The sequence below is a fragment of the Marmota flaviventris genome, chromosome 7 (assembly GCF_047511675.1).
Source record: "Marmota flaviventris isolate mMarFla1 chromosome 7, mMarFla1.hap1, whole genome shotgun sequence".
Classification (NCBI taxonomy): Eukaryota; Metazoa; Chordata; class Mammalia; order Rodentia; family Sciuridae; genus Marmota; species Marmota flaviventris.
Window position 1 is genome coordinate 85,617,044 of NC_092504.1, and position 19,228 is coordinate 85,636,271.

The 19,228-nt window shown below is 38.9% G+C and overlaps 1 protein-coding gene across 4 annotated transcripts in view; it reads right to left on the minus strand.

Moving 5' to 3' along the window:
• Positions 1-19,228, minus strand: part of Alpk1 (alpha kinase 1) — a 128,278-nt gene that overhangs the window by 34,587 nt on the left and 74,463 nt on the right. For 2 of the 4 annotated variants that reach the window (XM_027935382.3, XM_027935383.2), the window contains one exon: positions 103-177. The exons of the other annotated variants lie outside the window; for them this stretch is intronic. In XM_027935382.3, the coding sequence (XP_027791183.2) occupies positions 103-177 (75 nt within the window). The remainder of the gene's footprint in view (positions 1-102; positions 178-19,228) is intronic. 4 annotated transcript variants of the gene reach the window in all.

Genomic DNA, 19,228 nt, shown 5'->3' on the forward strand with positions numbered 1-19,228 from the left:
TGAGGTAGAATAGAAATTATGTATATGAAGTATAGATATGGAAGATATAAAACTTCCAGAGATTAAAAACATATATAAGATCTGAGATAACATCAGCGATACCTGGGTTTGTTTCCCAGCTTCACTAATTTCTTCCCATGCCAGGTCACTTGACATCTCTAGTCTCGATGACATCATCTGTGAAATGTGGATAATATTTATTTGTGGTGCTGTTTCAAGATTAGAGGCTATTTGGGTCCAGTGCTCAGCACAGAGTTGGACAGATTGAATGCTTAATAAATGACATGGAGTATGATGGGAAAAAAATAGAAAAAAGCAATCAGTCACTCATTCCCTCTTTCTTGTATGACAAAAATATCCATAGGCAAAGCCAGGCTTCCCCCAAAAAAGTTTCAGTGGAATTTTCAATTGAGCGAAACAGAAATGATAATGCAGGTCACATCCATAAGGCTTATCTCAGAAAATGGGGGAACCTCTAACTTCTTTTAATCTCTTTTTTTTTCCCCTTCACCAACTCTGAGGACTGAGGTTCCCGGAAACTGAGAAAGAAAAAGGGAAACGAGCACACTCCATGGCCCTTGGTGGAGGGAAGCTGCTCTTCAAAGGGAAGCAGCCCTCTCAGCACGCACGTGTGCGCTGCTTTTGGCTGTTGCCAACGCAGGAATCCCTCCCCAGGCACCTGTAAACTGAGGCTGCAAACACGCTATTCTGCACCCCGCATGAACACGCCATATATTTGAGCACAGAACATTGCCTAATCTATTTTTCCCCCTTCTACTCTTAATAGATCGGAGCACAAAAGCCTGAGAGAGGGTGACCCGCCAAACAAAAGGGCCTTTGAGTTCCTTGGAAAAGTAGACTTGGAGGAGGATGGAAGGAATCCAAGTGGCCCTATTATTTCCACTTGCACTAATTAGACATTTTTCTGTCAGCTATTGAGCACTGCTGAGAGGCCAAACTCACTGAATTCATTTCTAAAGTGTTTACAGAAGTTTGCATCTGTTTGTGTCTCTTCAGGAGGAAAATAAGCACTTCAATAGCATTGTGGAAAATCTAAACGAAGCATCCTATTCTGGAGGACCTGGCATCTCCGCAGCTGCATAATTTAACTCCAGTTCAGGGCCCAAATCTCTCGTATCTCTCTCCAAAACCTAACCATGCAAAATGCAGAGAAGTCAACTCAGGAGAATCTTTTCTTTCCTTTCATTCTCTTGGCTGTCTCTCTTTTGAAACTGGCCGCATGCTGTGTGCTACATACAGATTTAGGTGAGCATCATTCTTGCGGCCTCTCTCCCGTGTTTCCACCGGCCACTCTGAGAAATTAATACCCACTTTCATTTGCTGCCAAGTGAGGGGATAGTAAATTCCTCGGCAGCAACACAGAATACATCACCATTCTGGGAATCTCCCCGAAATGTACAGCCCCGGGGAGCACTCTGACCTCAGAAGGGGAGAAATGAAAGAGGCCAGGGTGTGTGGTAGGGAAGGGACACTAAAAAGAAAGTCTCCCTACATGGCAAAATGTGCCTGGGTTGTGCACAATTAGATTAACATGAAAGGGAGCCCCTCGCCCTCCCCCAGCCCCAAAAGAGAATGAAAAAGAAAACAACACAAAAACCCTAACCCACTGACTACATGGGCAGTGTCTTTGAAATGCATATTTGTCCACACAGAATTCGATTCAGGGTTTTTTGTTTGGGTCTTTAGGCCCACCACCAACCTGCCATTTCAGAGGACTCAAAATTATGATTTTTTAAAAAGTTGTGTCACAGTAGCAGAATTTTAAGTGTTGGGATGAACAGAGTACATCTCATGATAAAAAACGAACATGAATTTCTATTCCTTTCTCTTTCCTCAGAAGGTGACTTAAGGGAAAGATTGTCCAGAAAGCCACCAAACTCTTTTTCTTGTTGAGTGATCAATTTTAAACACAAATATTTGGATGTGGATAAGAGAATGTGCTAGATTTCTAAAGAGATGGGTTCACAAATGCAAACACACCAACACACAGGCTGGTGTACACATGTGCTCACAGGTGTGCACACACACGTACACCCCCCTCCCCCAGTTGTTGTGTTTTCACATCTGCTTTCAGGATAGGAAATACGGGATTCTAACTGAGTTTAAAGCACAAAAGAGAACTTCATGGCTAGGAAGCTGAGTCAGGTGATAAAGGAATTAAACTCTACAATGAGATTTCGATACACAGATGATTGAAAAAATGCTAAAGAGCCTTTTCTAAGGGCTTTTGCTGAACAGCAGCAAGAAAAAGTGTGTGCGGTTTTCATGGTTCCTTGCATTAGTGCCAGCCCCTCCCAATGCCGAGCATCAAGTTTGGGTCCCTGCGCTATGGGTTCAAAGCCACGACGTGTTCACAGCAATGACAATGGCAGCTGTTCTCAAGGGGGGCTGGGTGAGGGGGCTCAGAACCAAAGCCATCTGGCACTGCAATTGGCAGGAGCAGTGTAAAGGGAAATTATTGCTGCATAGCAAATTGGAAGATTGCAAAAGGGAAGGGAAAGTTGGAAGAAGGGGGGCATGTCCTGAGATGAGGAATTAGCAAAATAAGACAAATGAAAAGTGATTGACTCCAGCATAGTTATGCATCAATGGTAAAAGAGTAAGAATAGAACCCACCAAACTGGTCTGCTCAAGCTCAAAGGGAGCCCATGCAAGGCATGCTCCATGTTTGTCCATCCACTAAATGGGAGAAGGAAGAGGGAGAAAAATGAACTTTCTTAAGATTTATGTCCAAGACCTATAAACATTATATTGGTCTTTCCTTCACTTTTACCAATGGAAAATGCAAAATACAAGCATATTTGGAAAACAGTTGTAAGCTTTTTCTTTATACCTAAACATCACATTTTGGGTCATCTCTTTTGGCTTTCTCTCTCTCTCTCTCTCTCTCTCTCTCTCTCTCTCTCTCTCTCTCTCAGATCTATGGTTGAAGGAATTGGTTGTCTGTTAAAGGACACAGAAAGTTGTACCAATATAGATCACCTAACCAGGACACTGGTGAACCTCAAGGCTGCTGTGAACCTCAGACTTGCTCGACTTGCTTCTCTGGACTCCAGATGCTACGGCCATCCTGGTTCCTGTCATTACTCTTGCTTTTTTTAATATTCACATTGATGATTTATCCAGTGTATCACTCTCTCTTGCCCATGACCTTCTTTCTCTTTAGTGATCTCATTCTACACTTGAGATGGTTTGAATGTCCTCCACGTGTTGAAATTTGATCCCCAATGTCAGGTCTTAGAAGGGTAAAAACAATTCAACCCTGGTATTTGGAGGTGTGAACTTTGGAGATAGTTAAGGTTATATGAGGCTGTAAGAGTGGGGTCCTAATCCAATGGGTTTGTGGCTTTATAAGAAGAAAGAGGAGAAATCTGAGCTGGGACCTTATGTTTTGCCATGTGATGCCTTACACCAATTTGGGACTCTGTAGAGTCACCTCTAGCAAAAAAAAAAAAAAAAAAAAAAAAGCTCTTATGAGATGTGGTATCTTGGACTTGTGAAACCATGAGGTGAATAATCTTTTTTTTTTTTGGTACTGGGGAGTGAACCCAGGGGTGTTTTACCACTGAGCAAGGTCTTGCTAAGTTGCTCAGGATCTTGTTAAGTTACTAAGCCTGGTCTTAAACTTGCAATCATCCTGCCTTAACCTTTGGAGTTTGGGGGATTATAGGAGTGCATCACCATGCATGACTCTAAATCTTTATTATTTATAAGTTTCCTGGTCTGTGGTATTTGATTATAACAACAGGAAATGGACTAAGATAACATCATACCTTAGAACTTGCCATTTTAACATCTCAGAATTTAAATTCAATCATTTGATTCTCTGATATTAATCTCCTGTCCTACTAATGCCCTTCCTCTATAGCCCAACTTCAACAATTCTGGAAAGCTTCCAAAACATCCACCAATCCCTAGACCCTACGTTCTTTTGCTATTCCGTCAATTCTCTCATATCCTCACTTGTCTCTTTAAATTCCATGGTACCTCAATGTAATGACTTTTGAAAAAGCATTCTTTGTTCCTTTGTCCCTTTCTGCCTGTGTCATATTTATCTGGAAAATTCCAACCATGTTTATTATTAGGAGAAAACCCTGGCCTCACATTAGAATTACCTACGGGGGACTTTCAAAATTCCAGATGCCCAGATGGCACCCCAAACCAGTTAAATCAGAATCCCTGGCAGTGTACCTAAGCATCAGTTTCTTTTAATGATTCCCAGGCAATCCCAATGTGCAGCCAGGGTTGAGAACCCTGAGCTCTCCTGACTTTCAGCCTTTCTCCCCACCTTCAGTATCTCCTCCCCTCTGGAGATAAAATGAGTTTTCTGATGAGCAAGGCAGGCCTGTTCTGCATGAAGGAAGGTGCCTGCCAGCATCAGAAAGAGTCTGGAGTGAAGAATTGGCTGAATATCAGAAGCTACATCCTGACCATTTTATAATAATAAAGATTGCTTTTTTTTTGCTTCAATTTCTTAATTGATTCTGAGTACAAGGGGGTAAGATGTGTTATTCATTGACAGTTAAAATTCCAATGTTATATCATATTCTCTACCTATCCTGAGCTTCTACTTAAGCAAATGATTTTGGCTGGAGAAAAATACACAAGCATGACACCATCAATTTATGACCATGACCTGAAGTTGGCCCCAGCATGGGTTGGCCATCCCAGTTACTATTCCACCTTCTGCTCTCCTCTCAGGCTGCCCAAACCTCTCTCACCTCCTCACTGTCTATTAATGGCCTTGTATCTTATTTCACTGAGATAAAATAGTCAATGAGAAGAGATTGTCCTTATTCTTGTACCGACATTTACTGATACTTTTGTATCAGAACCCACGGGTCCCTCATCCTTCTATTGGTAAAGATATAGCCAGTACTATCCCTTCCTTCCATTATTCCTGTAATCACCTCCTTGCTCTCTCTCTTTTTTTTTTTTTTTTTTTTTGTGGGGGGAGGTACCAGGGATTGAACTCAGGGCCACTCAACCACCGAACCACATCCCTAGCCCTATTTCATATTTTTATTTAGAGACAGGGCCTCACAGAATTGCTTAGTGCCTCACTTTTGCTAAGGCAGGCTTTGAACTAGCTATTCTCCTGCCTCAGCCTCCTGAGCCACTGGGCTTACAGGCCTGTGTTACTGAGCCCTGTGACCTCCTAGCTCTTCAGCATCACTGATTTCCTCTTCTCACCTAGATCAAGCTCATCACCATACAAACATATAATATCTTGCATCTCTAAAAAGTCCTGTCTTGGCCACAAGTCTCTCTCCAGCTCCTGTCCCATTTTTCTGCCTTCCTTTATAGCCACACTAAGAAGACTCATCTACACTGCCCGATTTCACTTCCTTGCCTCCACTTTCTCATAATTTCACCCCCAATGCTCCACTGAACCCATTTTTTTTCAAGGTCACCGACAACCTCCAAACCCAATGATCATCTAATAATCCTCAACTTATCCAGACCCCAGAAACATTGGTTAAGCCAGTGGATTTCTCTTTTATTTTCATGTGGCTTCTGGCATGACATACTCTCCTGGTTTTTTTTCCTGCTCTTTTCTCACTCTGCTTTCCTGGATCACCCTATTTCCCCTGAGGAAAAATGTCCCCAGGTCTTAAAACTGCTTCTGTTCTCTAACTAAAGCCTTAGGGCCTCATGGCCTCACCATTTTGTTGATGAATGATGAATTTAAAACCCACTGCATTTCCTGAAATGCAGATTTGTATGTGGAATTGCCCATGACAGCCTAACTAGGGTCTCAAATTTAACATGTTTAAAGTAGAATTCTTTTTAAATTTTTTAAAAATATTTTTAGTTGTAGATGGACATAATACTTTTGTTTTATTTGTTTATATGTGGTGCTGAGGATCGAACCCAGTGCCTCTCACATGCTAGGTGAGCGATCTACCGTTGAGCCGCAACCTCAGCCCTAAAGTAGAATTCTTCATATTATCCCCCATACTTGCTTTTCTAGCTCAGTAATGACATGTTATATACTCATTTAAGACAAAATTTAGATTTTTTTAAATCCACGTTTGTGCCTCTTGTACTCTCATACTCTACATTCAAACCATAGCAAAACTTTCAAAATATGTCCAAGAGCTGACCATTTTTCATTCCCAGAGCAACAACTTCAGTCCAAGCCACTATGATCTTGCGCGAGTATGAGCCACAGCCTCCTAACTAGAATCCCTGCCCTTGCCTCTGGTGTCACTCTTCCTCTGGTCGATTCCTCTCACAGCACCCAGAGTGATCCCCTTAAAATGTAAATTAAATATTGTTGATTCCTGCTCTCCACTTTAACATGGCTTCCCATCACATTTAAAAATGGAATTTAAATCTATTTTTATGGCCAACCAGATCTTACATGATATTGCCTCTGACTGTTTCACTGACCTACTTCTTCCCATTCTCATGGTTTCTTATACTTCCCCAGCCTCCTTGCTCAGCCTCCAGCAAGTCAAGCATGTGTCCTTGAAGTATGGTCCTTGTGCTGTTCCTCCATCTGCAGTGCTCCTTCCCTGCTATTTTCATGGCTTCTCCATTCAAATCCGGGGTCCAATTACCCATTAGAAGAAGCTTTCTGTAACCATTCCTCCAAATAACACCTACAAGCATTCGCTATCCTGTGACTCTGCTTATTTTTCTCTTCATAGCACTTAATGCTCTCCAATATTTAATTATATATCATTAACATCATATAAAATATTATTAAAATTATATATGTATATATAATACATATAATATACAGTATTATACAATATACTCGTGTGTGTGTGTGTGTGTGTGTGTGTGTGTTCCATCTGTTCATTTCCTGTCTTTCCACAGGAAGCTTTTCATTTACATTGTTTCAACACCCAGGCACTCTGACTTGTTCACCACTGGACCTCAATGCCTTGAAGATAAGGTTTTAAGTTGCAAGTAGTTGTGAAAAAATGAATTAGTTCATGGCTCTCTAGTTGTTTTGCTGATTCACTTATTTTCACACATGTACGTATAGCTGTCCCAGTGATACTTTAGTCTTAGATCATGATTTCTCCATTATATGAAGCATAAGTGAAAATACTGATGGACCAAAGTCCCCCAACTCAGGCAGTAAAACACCAAGTAATTAAAGAAGATCAAAACAGACAATAAGGAAAACAGAAATGATTTTGTTTTTCCAACATAGCTTGCTTTAAAAGTACAGACTTTTTGTACTTATTATTCATGGCAATTTCATGATTATATGCATTATACAAAGAAAATTTAGAGAATTTTTCTAACTATGAATATGCCTATAAATCCACAGGAAAACTATATCTTTGAGGGTCTCTTCATTGAACGTAACTACCAAACAGAAAACAAAATCAAAGATCTGTGTTAGTTCATATAACACATTGCTGAGGGCAGAACTAACTCACTTGGAGCCATGAGCATTAATCTCAAAAATGAGAGAGAACTCACTGTTGCAATATATTCCATTGGTGGGGGAAAACTTTGCCCTTGAAACTTTACAATGTAGCCACTGATGCTAGGCCTATGACTTAATGAGAATTCATTCATTTGACAAAATATTAGTATCTTCTGGATGTATCTGAAAGACACTGGATATAAATTAATAATCAAGACATATGTGATATTATCTAATCTGTAAACATTTTGAAGACAAAAGTTCCTGCTTAAATGAATTGAGAAGAATATAGAAATTATAAAATACACTAGTGTCAGAGTTGGAAATAGGAAGCTAATATGTGGATCTCAGGTTTTAGATTTTAATCTGAATCAACCTATTGGCTATTGTTCCAAAAATATAGCTCCCCAGATAAGAAGTTTTCTGATGAGAATGATGTAGTACATACCCAACCATTTGGACTCCTGGGACGATGGCCTTCCTTTCAAAGAGTACCAAATCAGATCGAAAGGCTAAAATCCTTTTTTAAAAAAATCTAATATGTAATCAGAAGACCTTTGTAACTGATGGTAAGATGACAGTCTTTCTATTTTGGGGGGATCTAAATCCACCCTACATGAATAGTATTCCTGTAATAACAAGTGGGTGCTGTCAGGGTCAAGAGTAGGATCTCGGTATTTTCCCCAGAGGCATTCCAGGAAACAACCCAGAGCACTGGATTACCACCAAATGGGACTGTCAATGTAATCACCATAGAGGAAGTGACAATCTGATAGCAATCAGAATTTTGCTATCTGGGGTTCTGCCATAGATATGTTAGTGATGAGTAATCCTCTCTCTCTCTCTCTCTCTCTCTCTCTCTCTCTCTGGTACTGAGGAAGAAACTCATAATTTGAACAGTCAAATTCACAGGTATACTATTTGGAATGCTGTTTTCATCATTTGAAAGATTGCCTAAACATGTTAATCAATAATTTTAAGATTATATCAGTCATTTTTGGCTATTGATAGCAATATTCTGTTAGAGGCTTAGTTATTCTATTTGATCTCAACTTCTGTCTGTCTTACTTCAGGACTAGAACAATCCTACCTGGCTCTAAACCACGTTCTTTTGTCAATTACTCATGCAGTAATAATAGTCACCACTCTGTGAGTGCCAGGCATTGTTCTAAACATTCCTTGTGAACTCCGACTCATTTAACTCTCCAAACAATCTATAAGATAAATAATGTTACTACTCTCCTTAATGGATAGGAAAATGGAAGCCAAATGGGCAGCATTAGGATTTAAATTCTAATAGTCTAATTTCCAAGGCGACTTACTTAATCTCTATCTATACTGCCTTAAATTTATCCAGATTGTCATGGGTATGAAAAGCACACACTGGGATGGTGGCAGATATAAAATACAACAGAACTGTTTCTTCCCTATTTTCTCTAAGGATCTTTATTTGTTCTTAAAGTAGTAATTGTCACTGAAAGGATAGCAAAGGGTGAATTGTGACTCTTGTCATTTTAACATTCAGGCATACTTAGAGAAACACATGGAACTGACTTCTCACTTTAGAATCACATTCACATGAGCACAGAGGAAATACGTGCTTTTAATCAATGAATGAAGGCTTTGCTTTAATAAAACCTCAAATTAAAAATAATCTTAGAACTACTAAACTAGGAAGTATCTCCTTATGGAATGGCTACTTAAGTCCCAAAATGTTTCATTTGGTGGAAAGGCTCAATATAAGATTCATAAATAAAAAGATTCAATAATTTGTTTATAGCATGATTCAATTGTGAATTTTTAATGACAAGAGATTAAAGGGGAGAATAAAGTAGTGCTATCTTAAACAGGTTACAGGTTATATATTAGAATCAATAGCGACATTTCTTTAATACAGATTCTTGGATCTCAGTAAAGGTCTACTAAATCAGAGTTTCTAGACGTGGTAAGACTTGAGAATATATATTTTTACAAGTTGCCTCCTCTTCCCTCCTGCTAGCACACATACATCGTAGGTAATTCTGATTCAATCAGCCCATTGGCCAGCACTGGAAATCTTTGACATAAGTCATTAGTCATAAACAGACCTAAATTGTATGCACTTTAAACCTATTAGCTAAAGGTCTAACTTTATACAAAGAGTGAAGGATAATTGTCACAGTTCCTGGGTAAAAAAATGGGAGAGCTATTGAGAGAAAAAATTGGGAATCTGACCCTTTAAGCCCTTTTACAATTCCACCTGGCAATGAGTCCAGAAGGCCCAGAGATCTCAGTTTTATGTCCAAGACCAGAAGTAATTCTTGCCTCATGCAATAGGAGGTTTTCAATAGTCATGAACCTCTCTTGCTTTTACATGGTGAATAAATATAAAAAGTCCCAGAACTGAGCTGATAATACTTTCAAAATGTGACAGATTGTCCATATATATGAAAAAGAAGGCAATTCAATGAGTCCACTTTCATGAAGAAGCCAGTCCAATCAGTTACACACAGACATAATTGTGGGAAAGTAAAAAGAAAAGGGGTTTTGGCTACAAAGAAGCACTACATAATTTTTTTAGCAAGTTACTTAACTTTTAGATCACAGTGTTCTCATCTACAAAATGAATAATACTAACACCATTACTGAGAAGATTAAGTACTTTACTAGCTGTTCAATACATTATAACAATCATATTTTGAGTGGATTGAGGGTCTCTTGAGATCTCGAAATGGAAAGAAAATCAAAAAGTTTCAACTGAAATTTACAAGTGAGAAAGAAATTAAGCTTTGCTAACATTTTAGAAAGTGGATTGACACCAGTATCTGGCTGTGTGATGGTATCCATGGCACAGGAGGGTGTCTCATCTTGGAGGCACTGACTTGAGAACTCTTATTAGACTGTTTTCAGTGTAGTGTATTATAGTTTGTAGTAACTGGTTAAATAGATTTACAGATTATATTCCCACAAATTATAGATGCTTTAGTATAATTCATAATGAGAGGAATAAAAACAACAAAAATCAAGACAAAGACCTTTCAAAACTGGTCAAATGTAGGGAGTTAGACATTTTTCTTTGTTAAAAAGACAAGTACTCCAAATCTGCCAGTCTTTTCAGTGATGACAAGTAACTGACAACAATGTGCTACCCAACAGATATTTTGGAAAATATCTTTCAAATAATGAGGACTGAAAGTGTTTGCATCATTGTGATTTTTGACACTAAAAATAATGTATTGCATAGAAACAAAAAATTGCAAATGGGGAATTTGAAACTTGTTTAAAAATCTTCCAAATGGTTCGAATGGATTTTTGATACCCCTTAAAAAAATAGTATCCTCTATTAACTTGCAGAACATGCAGTTTTTCATTAGGGAAGGTGAAAATTTCCTTCCTTCCTTCCCTCCCTCCCTCCCTCCCTTCCTTCCTTCCTTCTTTCCCCCTGCCCTCCCCCAGCATGTTAGGGATTAAACCCGGTACATTGCACAAGCACTCTACCCTTGAGCCACACTGTCAATCCTTTTTAAAAATTTTTTCTGAGACAGGGTTTATCTAAGTTGCCCAGGATGACCTCAAACTTTCCATCCTCCTGAGTAGCTGAGATTATAGGTGTTAACCAATGTGTAGACTAACTAGCTGCATTTCAACAAATGAATTTTTCATAATTATGGATAGTGGATAGGTTGAAATATAAATAGAATAATGAGTAAAAAGAGCTGACCATTTCTATTTAGATCTACATATCTTTGGCACATTATTTTTTTTTTTCAGTCACAAAGCCTTTAAAAACAAAGCCAGGCACAGTGGTGCATACCTATAATCCCAGTGGCTCAGGAGACTGAAGTAGGAGGATCTCAAGTTTAAAACCAGCCTCAGAAATTTAGTAAGGCCCTAAACAACTCAGAGAGACCTTGTCTCTAAATGAAATATAAAAAGGAATGGGGATGTGGCTCAGTGATTAAGTGCCCCTGGGTTCAATCCCTGATACAAAAAAAAAAAAAAGTACATATTGAAATATTCATATTCAAAGTATTAAGTCAAGATTTTAAAAACAATTAAACATATTCAATCACAATGTTGATGCAAACAAAAAGGTTCTCATGCCAGTAGTGCAACCTTTAAAATTATTTTAAAATATTCATTTAATCTTCATGTCATTATTTTAAATTTTTGATTCTATAGAACTCTAAATAACAATGTACAGTACATGCATATAATAAAATAGAAAAGTAGCAAACTATATATATGTGAGCATATATGTGTATATATGTATATGTATGTATGTATATATAGTGTAAATATATATAGTGTAACTTTTGCATAAAAGCTGTTCCTAGTGGAAGCTGAATGTGCTGGTGCAGGTCTATAATCTCAGCATTCAGGAGGCAGAGGTGGGAAGCTCTCTCTTGAGCTCAGGAGTTCAAGACCAGGCTGAGTTTAAAAATACTCAGTTTCTACCCTTGTGAGTGAGGCCAATCTGTTTTATGAGGCAGGCAGGTGAAGGTGTAAATGAGTGTTAAAAGGATAGCAGGAGACAGGGGTGGGGGAGGCCTGAGGGAAGAGCTGAGGTTGGGTCCCAGCTTAACTACACTTTGTGACGTACCTCAGGAACCTCTCTTAAGCTTTTGGAGCCAATCACCTCCTCTATAAAATGGGCATAATGAATTCTATTTTGCAGGGTTGTCATTCAGATTATGTTGTGAAGAATCTGTCAGATGGAATCATGAAATTGTCAGTATTGGATGTTTGCTGACATCCACAGGTAACATTTCCATATGGTTCGACCCAATATAAACAGTGTCAGATAGATATGTTTAAGCTCCTTATTTGTTAATACATAAAATTTCGAGGGTGACATTATTCTTCCTTGCTGGCAAGCATCCTTAGGATTACATATTTTCTGAAGGTCATGGCTTTCTTTTGTCTGCCCGACACTTCAACTTGTTCATTTTCTGCTAGTTGCTCTGCCCACAGGTCTTAGTCAAATCAACTCCTCCAGGACTTGGCTCAGCCTTCAGACCTCATTATGGGGAGACATGAAATTCATGCCATAGGGTTAGCCCTCATCAAAGGGATAACTCGCATGCCTGATGCTGGGGCAACCAGAGTTTTGTTGGTAGAATTTTAAGGACAAGCCACCATTTTAATTTATCTTCCATTGAAACTTGAAAGTACCGTATTAAAAGGACAGTTTTTGGCAGAGTTTTAGAGCAGGGTTTAAATCCTTGGTGATTTTAATCATACTCTTATCTTAAAGTCTGAAAGTACATAGCCTTGGGGCTAATATTTATCCTCCCGAGGCTCCATTCTCTTGGCACCTACTTTTCATTTATTAAATGAAATTTATTTTTGAAAAAGCTGAACCTTTCATCTGACTTCTGTTTAAAACAAGAACTACAATATTCAGTAGAAGAAATGAAAGTTTTAAATGTTGATGATTAGAAATTCTAAAACTTCTGTTTTAATTAATTCTGCCTTGAATAAAGTCAAATTATATTAACAGAAGGGGCAGAGGGGTGGGTTATGAGGCAGCAGAGAGAATAGGAGTCCAACAAAGGGAAGGCTGCCCGGTCCTACAACAGCTCTGCATAAAGACTCACTTAATCATAGGATTGTCAAGATTCAGGGAGGAAACACCAAATTTAGGATTAAGAAACCTGAGTGTCGTTATTCTGTCATTTCTACCAACTGGCTTCATGACCAGGTGAGCCACTTCTTATTCTTTCTAGATTTCAGTTTCCCCACGTATCCAACAATGGACTTGAAAAAGAGATTCTCTTAATTCCTCTCCAGTTTTGAAGTTCTATCATTTGATAGAGAAATGATTTGTGTCCTGCACTAATTCTATATACACTTACATGTGGGTATAGGTGTGCACACATGCATGCTAAAATGATCTCTGAAAAGATAATGGGAGATAATGATACTTAACCTATAGTAAGTTACCAAATGGGAAGAATAAAGAATCAGAAAAAAGAACACTGCACGCAAAATCCTTACTTTACTTGGTGTAAAGATGAATATAGCCTGAGTCAATTAATGACTTTAGCTTCTCCATTGTTAAGGTAACTTCAGTATTTTTACTTAGAGAAGTGGTGAGTTTGTTTTCGAACATTTGACCCTGTCTAGATTTACAGAAACTCTTTAGCAGTTTTCTCTTTCCCATTTCTTATCTCCCTTTCCCTTATTGTAATGGTAACAGATGTTTATTGTGAAGAATCAAAGAAGTAACTAGTAATCCCATCATCTTAATAAAAATGTTCACCCAAATTTGTTTAGAAGATTTTTCTTGTTCAGGATTAGTGGTAGGAGCTTTTGTAAGATCTATATGATTTTTTACTTTGCTTTTTTAAAAAAATTACTTGACATCCCCCTTCTGAATTTGGTGCGGGGGAAAAAATGTCAAATTGCTATTTGATGCATTGGTTGTATTGTGGAGAAAAGTTGGCAGGCCATCATGCTCATGAGCATTGTCTGCCAACATATTTCCTGGTCTTCTTCTTCTGGGTACATGGTAGGATTGTATTTCGGGGAGAGAAAAGTGTGACCATGTGCCTTCTCTTGATCAGTGGTCACACCTGTATGGAAGTGTCTTATGATCCAGTGTGCAGTGCTTCCTTTCTGCTCCCTCCCTCTGACAGCAACCAGTGATATTCTAGATGGCATGTGTTCCTTCAATTTGGAATCTCTGAGAGAGAGTGACAAAGCACAGCCTCCACACTGACCTCAGATGGACATTCAGTGCTCTAAGCCCCTAAGGTTTGGGAATTTTTATTTTTCTGTTTTTTCAGCAGAATAACATTACTAATACAGGGCATCTGACCATGAAGAGAGAGAGAAAGAGAGAGAGAAAGAGAGAGAGAGAGAGAGAGAGAGAGAGGAATTAGATAAAATGTAGGGAAAAGATGATGTGGTCTGAACCAGTATAGCTATGATTGAGAAAAAGAAAATACATCTGAGAAATTTTAAGAGGAAAATTAGTAGCACTTGGCAATTAAATGAGATATGAGGGGTTGGGAGAAGACGGAGTCAAAGACAACTTCTACATCTTGATTTGGGTAACCAGGTGGTTACACATCATGAGCTATAACAATGGGTGAAACTGTGATAACCCCAAATTTTATTGGCTTTAATGACAAAAATTTTTCATGGTCGTCCGTATTTCATTTTGGCTGCAACATTGCTACAATCTTGAGACTGCTGTACGTGTCTTGCCCTTTCTAGGATCCAGACAGAGGGAACAATCCCTATCTTGTTCATGAAGTGAAAGAAAAAATTTCCAGTGCTGAACCACACAATGGCTTATAAATCTCCTGCCTGGTACTGATGGATGTCATTTTTAATCACATTTCATTTGCTGACACAGGTCATGTGGCCAAGCCTGATAACAGTGTGGGAAGGTGTATCTCTTTGAGAAGAAGGCATGCAGATCACAGGGCAGCAGAGGCTACGTGGCAACAATAACACAACCTAGCTCCTCCCTCTAATGATCATATTCCTCGAGCTGTTTTTTTGTAACACCTTCTACATATGTTTCCTCTCTCTTCTCAAGCCCAACATTTCCATGTGTTCCCATGTGGCCATTCTCTCCTAATCAGTTCAGTGTACTCCACAAACACAGAATCTCCCAAGATCAACTCATAATGTGCACACAACAAATAAAGTTGTTTTCTTCCGTTATTATTTTGTTTATCAGGAATAATTTAAGGCATTTATTTAAATGCCTTTTTTGAGAGCTGTGTGGCCACTATTACCTTGGCCACTGCCCAGCCAGGTGTCTGTGTGGGCCACACCCAGGACAGCCTCATTTCTATGCCATTATGCATGCATATCAAATACCATATTTGTTATTTCATTTAAGAGTGTTAATTGAAGATTTATTATTTTAGGTATGAGGGACATACAGGTAAGCACAGACCAAGCCCCTGTCTTCATGGATCTTACAGTCAATGGGGGGAAAGAGACAGGAATAAATAAAGAACCACATACAAATGCAAACTGGAATTTGGAAAAATTCCACAAAATAACTTTAAAAATTGGGAAGGAACTTGGAAAAGTTCCACAAACCTACACCAAAGTAAACCATATGATGTGACTTCATGTAGTCACATAGGTCAGAAAAGGAGTCTCTGAAGAATGGAAACCTAAGCTGAGAGATGAAAGATACAGAGAAATTAATCAAAGAGGAGAGGGGAGTGTGTCTTAGGAATGGAGAAAAGCTATGTGCATGGAAGTGTCATGGTTAGAATGTGAATTGAAAGACACATGTGGCTAGAGAGGGCAGGGTAGGCACAGCAGAAGGATGGACTGAATCTGGCAGGGCTGTGAGCCTCATTACATACTTAGCATTTCTAGGCATACTGGGGTGACATGACTATGTTTTTTAGATTGCACAAACCACTTTCTGCCTGGAGAAAGGATGTGAAAGAGTTAAGTAACATGGACCTGGGAGACTACTCAGGAAGCAATTACAGGAGGCCAGGTGAATATAACAGCATGAGGACAGGGATAATACTGTGGCTTGAATGTGTCCCCTAAAGATCATGTGCTGTACTTTATCCCCAGTACAACAGTGTAGGGGGCTGGTGGGGCCTAATAATAGGTGATCAGTTATGAGGACTTTGCCCTCATGAATGGATTAATGTCATGATTTTGGGTGTAGGTCAGTTATCATGAGAGTAGATTTGTTATGAAAGCCAGTTTGACCCTCTCTTGCTCTCAGCCTCTCTTACTTTTCCACCTTCTGCCAAGAGATTACACAGCTTGAAGACCCTCATGAGATGCTAGCACCATGTTCTTGGACTTTCCAGTCTCCGGAACCATTAGCCAAATAAGCCTCTGTTGTTTCTAAATACTCAGGCATTCTATTTTAGCAACACAAAACAGACAGATAGTGATGGTAGTGGAGGTGAACTGGAGAGAGAGATAGTTAGAAAGTGTAGCCAACCCAACTTGTGATGGTGTGGATAAGGTAGGCAAGGGAGGGGAGGTGACTCTGAAGTTTCTAGTTTGTGCTAGTGGATGGTGGTGGTTCCTCTCAATGGACCCTGGAAGACCATGTCTGTAAAGAGGGCAGAAGATGACCATGAGTTTGAGGTGTCTGTGAGACGTCCAAGAGGAGAAATCAAGCAGGAATACACCTGCTCCTCCTCCTGTACCCTCTATCCCAATCTCTGATGTCTCAATGTTTTAAAAGCCAGCATGGCCCTACAGGTGTGTCCCTTAGAGGGAAGAACAGAGATGTCCTTAGAGAGGTGGAAAGTTCAAGTCATGACCTGGAACAAGTTATTTAACTTCTCTGAACATTAATTTTCTTAACTGTGAACAGGGAATAATAACAATACTTTTTTGAACTTTTTATTTTTTCTTTTTAGATATAAAGGGAATAATAGCATTTTAAGAGTTAGAACATGTATGGAGTGCCTTTCACATATTATATAGTCAATAAATGGAAACAACTATTTTATTTTTTATTGGGGGAGGGATACTGGGGCACTTTCCCACTGAACTACATTCTCAGTCCTTTATATTTTCTGTTTTGAGGAAGGGTATCATTAAGTTGCTTAAGGCTTCACTAAGTTGCTGACACTGACCTCGAACTTGAGATCTTTCTGCCTTAGCCTCCTGCCTGAGCTGTTGGAATTACAGGTGTTTGTCATAATGCCCAGCTCATGAAATCATTTAAATTCTGGTTTCATTCTTTGTACTGCTCTAACATTCCCTAAGTCTTGTCTATGTGGTTGAAAATGTATTACCTCCACATCCTCATTCCCATTCTTAGAAAGCGGGACACAGCTAAAATGTAGGGCAAGCAATCTTCTATAGAGTGAGTAACTTATAAGTTGCACATGTGACTTCCCCTCACATTTTATTCTGATAAACTTAGTCTCATGGCTACATTTGTGTGAGTAATACTGGAAATATTGGCTTTTGGTGGGTGTCCATCAGCCCAGATAAAATGGCATTTAGAGATAATTAACCCTCTGTTGAACAAATGCTGGGAATAACTATTTTAATAAGCAGGTTTGGGCAAGGGTTGCCCACTCTCTTCATTTTTGTAGATTTTTTTCCATAACATGACCTGTATCTTCCATTTCTTACATTTATCTCATTACTCTATATCAAACACCTGGCACATTGTGGCACTTAATGAAATCTTTCTGAATGGATAAATAAATATATGGTTTACATCCCCTATTATAGCCTCAAGTCACTCAGTTGAAAATGAGAAACACATTTGAGAAAATCAGTTACTGAATGAATCATAATCCAAATGGCACCTGCTACTGCTTTTGAATCCTCTATTACTAATATGAAGACTGGCACCAGGGATAAATGAGGTACATTGGTTTTAAGAACATCTTTTAATCAAGAGCTTATTCATGGGAAGTATTTTATTCATGAGGCAGGATTTTAGACCCCATTGATAATGTCTTACATTCTTACCTAGTCCTCACAACCATGTAACCATCTTTCTTCAGTTTGACATTTCATTTTCTTTTTTTTTCCCATTGGCAATATTTTCTTTATCAGTATTCAGAAGTAGAGTCAAGCAGTGGTTTACCTAGCATGACTTATTTTGGGGGCAGAAAATGGCTTAAGTAAGGATCAGGGTTACATAAGCTTCTTTCACCATATCAATTTTCTTTCAGAAGCTTACAACATTCTTGTCATGGGCACTCATGTCATCCACATTCATTTTCTAATAAGTTCATACTTCTGTTCTTTTGCTGAAGGTCTTCCTCCATCTTCTCAGCTCCCAAATTAGTCACACTAGACATTTGGGAAGCATTTTCCTGCAGTCTTACAATGGGCCAACTCATATATTTATTCACACTTATATATGCTTTAAACTTGCCCCTTTATATCTTAAGTAGTTTAAAATAAAAATATCAAGTTGGAAGGACCAAGGTTATCTAAAGAAGCACCTTAGAAAAATATTCTGAAAGCTGAACTTATCAAAATGTATTTATCCACAAAGGCTTTCCACTCCAAATAGCAAAAGAAAATAACTAAACATATTAATTTGTGTGTATGTGGAGGGGAATTCGCTATTCAAATCCCTTCTAGGTAGCAAAAAAAAAAAAAAAAAAAAAAAACTTTTTAAGAATATTTGTGGCACATAGGCCAGCAGATTACTTATTTCCAGAAATAGAAAAGGCGGTGGAAAAAAGTACCCTCATTCTGATCCTGCTTCCCCTCACCTCAGATGAGCTTTTGTGTCAGATCATAGACATTAATTCCTCTGTTTTTCCTTGAGGAGGCGCCATAGGAAATTCAGGGCTGCCTTAGAGCAGGCCTCTTCCTCCAAGAAACAGGTTGGGGAGAAACACCAGTCCCCTGCCAGCCTCAGGACCCCCAACTCTGTGAAGGAATTTCAAAATTGAGGTCTATCAAACAATTCTGCTCCCAATTGCTATATACATAGAAACCCAAATGCGCCTTTTCTTGCCCTTTTAAAAGCTTTGTTTTCAGATTTCCTTTTGATTGTGAAAGGAACTGTTCCTTTCAGAAGAGTGAAAGTTATTGCAAAACATCCTAGAGGTGGAGACTTCCTCTTCATCCACCTGGAGACTGGTGCCCTCCTTCCCTGGCACCTCGGAGGTAGGATGGGCTTTACTAGTTAGCCTTGCACGGCTGCAGCCCAAAGCCTGGCTTAGAAACCATGCTAACTGCCTTCAGTACTTTTTGAAAAATCCATCAAAGGTTTTACTGAATGATATTTATAAGGGCCTTACTGTTCTCTTTCAAAAACTGAAATGCCCTTCTCCGGCACTTGAAAAAAGTTGCTCCTGCTTTTCATCTTTCCCTCTCAGAGTGTAAACATTGTTTTGA